The sequence below is a fragment of the Calonectris borealis genome, unplaced genomic scaffold (genome assembly GCF_964195595.1).
Source record: "Calonectris borealis unplaced genomic scaffold, bCalBor7.hap1.2 HAP1_SCAFFOLD_49, whole genome shotgun sequence".
NCBI lineage: Eukaryota > Metazoa > Chordata > Aves > Procellariiformes > Procellariidae > Calonectris > Calonectris borealis.
In genome coordinates, this window is record NW_027441458.1 from 374,626 (window position 1) to 381,640 (window position 7,015).

At 51.2% G+C, this 7,015-nt stretch overlaps 1 protein-coding gene across 1 annotated transcript; it reads right to left on the reverse strand.

The window, feature by feature from the left end:
- Window positions 1–5,694: 5,694 nt before the first annotated feature.
- On the reverse strand, window positions 5,695–6,630 carry LOC142076407 (olfactory receptor 14C36-like). The gene has a single exon (XM_075138707.1). It carries the CDS (start codon window positions 6,628–6,630, stop codon window positions 5,695–5,697), a length of 936 nt encoding a protein of 311 aa, XP_074994808.1.
- Window positions 6,631–7,015: the final 385 nt, after the last annotated feature.

Here is a 7,015-nt window from a genome sequence, read left to right on the forward strand (position 1 = left end):
TTAGAGTAAGTACTGAACTGTTAAAAACTCTACAGTTGCTAAAGAAACTAGCTATCATTCATCAGTGTGGAGGGTTGATCTTGCCTGGCCGCCAAGTGCCACCCCCAAGCTGTTCTATCACTCCCCCTCTTCAGCAGGACAAGGGGTAGAAATTAAGATGGCAAACTTGCGGGATGAGATGAAGGCAGTTTAATAAAGAAAAGCCAAGGAAACAAAAAGATTATTCTCTACTTCCCATGAGCAGGTGATGTCCAGCACTTCCTGGGAAGCAGGACCTCAGTACACATAGCTGTTTTTTCAGTAGGTAAATGCCTTAATAATTAATGCCCCCCTGCTGCCCCTTTCTCTTAGCTTTTAATGCTGAGCATGACATCATATGGTATGGAATATCCCTTGGATCAGTTTGGGTCAGCTGTTCTGGCTATATCCCCTCCCAGCCTCTTGCCCACCCCCAGCCTCCTGCCCTTGGAGGGGGTGGTTGGAGCGACAGCCTTGGTGCTGTGCGAGCACTGCTCAGCATAGCCAAAACATTGATGTGTTATTAACACCGTTCTAAATACAAAACCAAAGCTCAGCACTATGAGGCTGCTATGAGGAAAGCGAACTCCATCCCAGCCAGACCCTGTACCTGCACATGTGCTTGCATTGCTTTTGTACGTGTACGTGTATTTGGTTTATGTATAGTTCTATGAGTAGTTCTTTCTCTAGCTGAAATAGTATCAGCAACCACATCTCTGCCGGTGTCTGTACCAATGATGGTCTCGGTATTGGTTTGACTACCTGTAATGGTATCGCTGTCTCTATACTGGTATTGAGACCTGTAATGGTATTGGTAATGGCATTTGTAATGGTAATTGTACCTTGTCCTGGTTTCGGCTGGGATAGAGTTAATTTTCTTCCCAGTAGCTGGTATAGTGCTGTGTTTTGGATTTAGTATGAGAAGAATGTTGATAACACCCCGATGTTGTGGTTGTTGCTAAGTAGTGTTTATGCAAAGTCAAGGACTTTTCAGCTTCCTGTGCTCTGCCAGGTGCACAAGAAGCTGGGAGGGAGCATAGCCAGGACAGCTGACCCAAGTGGTCAACGGGGTATTCCATACCATATGACGTCATGCTCAGTATATAAACTAGGAGGTGCGGTCCAGGAAGCAGAGATCGCTGCTCAGGGACTGGCTGGTCATCGGTCGGCGGGTGGTGAGCAATTGCATTCTGCATAACTCATTTTGTATATTCTATCATTATTATTATTATTATTATTATTATTATTATTATTATTATTATTATTATTATTATTTTCCCTTTCTTTTCTGTTCTATTAAACTGTCTTTATCTCAGCCATAAATATTTCTTTTTTTTTCCCCGATTCTCTCCCCCATCCCACTGTGGTGGCGGGGAGTGAGCGAGCAGTTGTGTGGTGTTTGGCTGCCTGCCGGGTTAAACCACAATCATCTGTATCAGTATGTGTAATGTTATCAATATCTGTAATGGGATTGGAATCATAAAATCATAGAATAGTTGGGGTTGGAAGGGACCTTTAAAGGTCATCTAGTCCAACCCGCCTGCCGTGGGCAGGGACATCTTCAACTGGAGCAGGTTGCTCAGAGCCCCGTCCAACCTGACCTTGAATGTTCCCAGGGACGGGGCATCTACCACCTCTCTGGGCAACCTGTGCCAGTGTTTCACCACACTCATTGTAAAAAAGTTCTGCCTTCTGTCTAGTCTGAAACTACACTCTTTTAGTTTAAAACCATTCCCCCTTGTCCTATTGCAACAGGCCCTGCTAAAAAGTCTCTCCCCATCTTTCTTACAAGCCCCCTTCAAGTACTGAAAGGCTGCCTCAGGTGTCCTCAAAGCCACCTCTTCTCCAGGCTGAACAACCCCAACTCTCTCAGCCTTTCTTCACAGCAGAGGCATTCCATCCCCCTGACCATTTTTGTGGCCCTTCTCTGACCCACTCCAACAGCTCCATGTCTTTCCTGGGCTGAGGGCTCCAGAGCTGGACGCAGTGCTCCAGGTGGGGTCTCACCAGAGCAGAATGGAGGGGCAGAATCCCCTCCCTCGACCTGCGGCCACGCTGCTTTTGATGCAGCCCAGGATACGGTTGGCCTTCTGGGCTGTGAGCACACATTGCTGGCTCATGTCCAGCTTTTTGTCCACCAGGACCCCCAAGTCCTCCTCGGCAGGGCTGCTCTCAATCCCTTCATCCCCCAGCCTGTATGGATACCGGGGGTTGCCCCGACCCAGGTGCAGGACCTTGCACTTGGCCTTGAATCTCCTGACGTTCACACAGGCCCACTTCTCCAGCTTGTCCAGGTTCCTCTGAACGGCATTTGAATGGCATGCCCTCTGAATGGCATCCAACTCCTCGTGGAGCTCGAGAGGAAAAGGAAACAGTTCAATTTCTGCTAGCAAGGTCAGGCTTCGCAGGAAGATTACAGAGCCATGGTTCGCATATATGCAGGGAGAAGACCCAAAAGATCAAAGCTCCACAAGAGTTGTGACTGGCCAGGGTTGTGTCACAGGGACAAAAAGAAGGGCTTTTTCAAGTACGGGAATGGCAAGAGGAGGAGGTCAAAAGAATGAAGTTGGTCACCTGACGACTAATAGGGATGAAGAGCAAGTGGAGGCATTCCATGCTTTTCCTTGGAGCCATAGAATATCTCGAGGTGGAAGGGACCCATAAAGATCATTGAGCCCACCTCCTGTGCCTCACAGGACTACCTAAAATTAAACCATATGGCTAAGAGGAGTGTCGTCGAGATGCTCCTTGAACTCTGACAGGCTTGGTGCTGTGACCACTACCCTGGGGAACCTGTTCCAGTGACCGACTACCCTCTTGGAGAAGAACCTTTTCCACGTGTCCAGCCTGACCTTCCCCTGATGCAGCTTCATTCTATTTCCTAGTGTCCTCTTGCCTTGGTCTTTAATAATACTGATAGACCTTGGGCTGCCCGGTCTTCTCAGCTGGAAGACCACGACTGCAGGAACAGTGACTGTGTCCATGTCATGGTTTAACCCCAGCCAGCAACTCAGCCCCACACAGCCGCTTGTGCACTCCCCCCCGGTGGGATGGGGGAGAGAATCAGAAGTGTAAAAGTGAGAATACTCGTGGGTTGAGATAAAGGCAGTTTAACAGGTAAAGCAAAAGCCGTGCACAAGCAAAGCAAAAGAAGGCATTCATTCACCAGTTCCCATCGGCAGGTGGGTGTTCAGCCATCCCCAGGGAAGCAGGGCAGCTCCAACATGCGTAACAGTTGCTTGGGAAGATAAATGCCATCACTCTGAACGTCCCTGCCTTCCTTCTTCCTCCCCCAGCTTTATATGCTGAGCATGAACGAAAACAGCTCTGTTACCCACACTGTTTCCAGCACAAATCCAAAACACAGCCCCATCCCAATTTACTATAAAGAAAATTGACTTTATCCCAGCCAAAAACAGCACAATCCCTTTGTGCACCTTGAAATTGAAAGGGACCAGTTGTATCATCTGCATGTTCACAAGGCCATAGGGCCTTTTGGCATTCATCCCAGAGTACTGGAGGACGTAGGGGATCTCACGGCAGGACCCCTCTTGATCACCTTCCAAAGGTCTGGGGAGCCTGGGGAGGTCCCCACTGACTGGCAGCTAGCCAACGTAATTCCAACGTACGCAAGAAGGGAAGAGGGAAGACCCAGGAAACGACAGACCTGTTGGTCTGACCTCAGTACCTGGAAAAACCATGGAGAAGATCATAATATAAATTGCTGTGCTGGTTTTCGCTGGGATAGAGTTAATTTTCTTCAGAGTAGCTGGTGTGGGGCTGTGTTTTGGATTTGTGCTGGAAACAGTGTGGATAACACAGGGCTGTTTTCTGCTTCTCACCCCACCTCACCAGGGAGTGGGCTGGGGGTGCACAAGAAGGTGGGAGGGGACGCAGCTGATACAGCTGACCCCAACTGATCAAAGGGATATTCCATAGCATATGACGTCATGCTCAGCATATAAAACTAGGGGGGAGGTTGGCGGGGGAGCCACAGCCTGGGCTTCGGTCCGTTGGTGGTGAGCAAGTGTTTTCATTTGCATCATTTGTCTTTCTTGGGTTTTACTTTTCTCTCTCTCTGTTGTTTTTCTTTTCCTTACAATTTATTATTATTACTATTACTATTACTATTACTATTATTATTGTTATTATTATTATTATTATTATTTCTTTTTTAAAATGTAAAAATATAAAGTAACGCTCCGAACACAAGTACAGACTGGGAGGGGAGAGGCTGGAGAGCAGCCCTGCAGAAAGGGGTCTGGGGGTGCTGGTTGGCAGCAGGCTCCATGTGAGTCTCAGCCTGGGCTTGCCCCACAGCAGTGCCTGCTGCAGGGTGCTGCAGAGCTCTGGGCACTCCCACCACAGCCCCAGCCTCTCGGAAGGACACAGAAGCTCCTGGGGGTGGGGAGGGGCTCTCATCCTCCCCATCAGTCCCACGGCTCGAGGCCAGCAATGGCCCAAGGAATTGGTTCCGTCACTCTTGGGGTGCTGTTGTGTCCTTTCCAGAAGAGCCCCCAGGAGCCGGTGCCACCCCCACCCCCAGGTCCAGTGGCACAGGAGCTGTCCCAAGCTGGTGAACAGAAAAACCTCTTTCTCCTGCTTCTTGCCTTCTTTCTGACCCATGCGTGGTGCTCCACTCTTCTCCAGGGAAACCCCTGCTCCACAGAGAGCCTTTCCCCAGGGGAGTGTGTCCGTGCTGGCCTGGCCAGTCGTTGCTGGCTCCCTCCCCTGAGGTGCCCACAGGGCCCGGAGCTGGTGCTGCTGCTCTGCAGAGCTGCCCTGGCACCATGGGCTGACTCCATCCTGGCCATGCTGGTGCGGGAGTGAAGCAGATCTGGCCAGACAGGCATCACTGCCCCGGACAGGTTTCTCCCATGGCTCTGGGGCTGTGATACTCCGAGAAATCACAGGGCCTTTCAGCTCTTTCAGGATGTGTTCAGGTGTGTCACTGGATCCAGCCCATGGCTCCTCACTGAAGATGATGTGAAGCTGCTGTGTCTCCGCTGCCTCTCTGGCATTGCAGAGCCCCATTGGGCTGTGCATCCTGCAGGTTAGCCCTTTTCCTTTGGGTGACTCCACTTTTGGGGGGAGTTTTGGAAACCTCCATTCACTTTCCACCCCAAGGCACCCAGTGACCCAGAGATGCCCTGTGCTCTCCTGGTGGGTTCAGATCCCCCATCAGAAGGTCGGGCATCTTTGACCAGCCCTGCCATATGTGAGAGAGCCTCAAGCAGATGCCTTTTGACCGTCCAGGATCTCCATGGCATTGGGCACCAGTAAAGTGAAGGCTCACTCCAGCCCTCATTCCCTCACACATCAAGCCATGCCCTTGTCCCCCTAAGCCAATGCAGCACCCAAGCCCAACAGCAGGGCCTTTTCGCCTGCAATTCCCTGAGCGTATTCTGCACTCCTCTGTGGAAAGAAGAGCCCAAGCTGCACACGCTGCACGCAGGCAATCCCCTTTATTTACAGACATGCCACAAAGGAGGCCAGCATTGGCGCAGTGATAGACTCATTGAGAGAAGGTCTTTGGGCCAGACAGACTGGCTTCAGCCTCTTGAGAAGGATGATGAAAGCAAACATTTCTGAGCACGATTATAACCAGTACAATGCCCAAAGGACACAAGTTGCCTGAGATCACTTGGAGAAACCTTGTGAAGAGAGATGGGCAGCTTATTGCTGCTGAAATACTACTTCTCGAATCAGGTTCTTCAGGGCATCCTTGAGTTCCTTGTTCCTCATGCTGTAGATGAGGGGGTTCACTGCTGGAGGTACCACTGAGTACAGAACTGTCACCACCAGATCCAGGGATGGGGATGAGGTGGAGGGGGGCTTCAGGTGAGCAAATATGATAGTGCTGACAAACAGGGACACCACGGCCAGGTGAGGGATGCACGTGGAGAAGGCTTTGTGCCGTCCCTGCTCAGAGGGGATCCTCAGCACAGCCCTGAAGATCTGCACGTAGGACACCACGATGAACAAAAAACACCCAAAAACGAAACAGGCACTAAGCACAATGACCCCCACTTCCCTGAGGTAGGTGTGTGAGCAGGAGAGCTTGAGGAGTGGGGGGATTTCACAGAAGAACTGGTCCACAGCATTGCCCTTGCAGAGGGGCAGTGAAAATGTATTGGCAGTGTGCAGCAGAGCAGTGAGAAACCCACTGCCCCAGGCAGCTGCTGCCATGTGGACACAAGCTCTGCTGCCCAGGAGGGTCCCGTAGTGCAGGGGTTTGCAGATGGCAACATAGCGGTCATAGGCCATGATGGTGAGAAGAGAATACTCTGCAATTATCAACAAGACAAACAGAAAGAGCTGGGCAGCACATCCCAAGTAGGAGATGGCCCTGGTGTCCCAGAGGGAATTGGCCATGGATTTGGGAAAAGTGGTGGAGATGCAGCCTAGGTCGAGGAGGGAGAGGTTGAAGAGGAAGAAGTACATGGGGGTGTGGAGGCGGTTGTCACAGGCTATGGCGGTGATGATGAGGCCGTTGCCCAGCAGGGCAGCCAGGTAGATGCCCAGGAAGAGCCAGAAGTGCAAGAGCTGCAGCTCCCGCGTGTCTGCAAAGGCCAGGAGTAGAAACTCGGTGATGGAGCTGGTGTTGGACATCTGCTGCCTCTGGGCATGGGGGACTGTGCAAGAGGGAAAAGACAGTGACAAGTTAGGAGAAACTTCTCTGAGCAAAATCAAAGCCATTTCTCATAGAACCCCCCCCCAAAGTGTCTCTCTCCATTCAGGAAGACCTTTGGCAGGTCCCCTGCACAAGCTCTGGTTGGTGCTGGCTGAGGGTGCCCCAGGGAGCCGCAGGCTCTGCTCTGGGCTCTGGAGGAGTCAGTCCTGCCCCACAGCAATAGGTAAACAGGAACACGGGTGATCTGAGATTAAATCCACTCGTGATATCAAAGAGCTTCTCAGCATTGTCGCTGCCAATTCACCTGCCTGCAGAGCAGAGCTGTGGGGGTTTTGGTTTGTGCCTTCTGGTCTGGTTGCCCCA

Coding starts and splice junctions, on each gene's coding strand:
- LOC142076407 (XM_075138707.1), bottom strand. CDS start 6,630: ATGTCCAACACCAGCTCCATCACCGAGTTTCTACTCCTGGCCTTTGCA.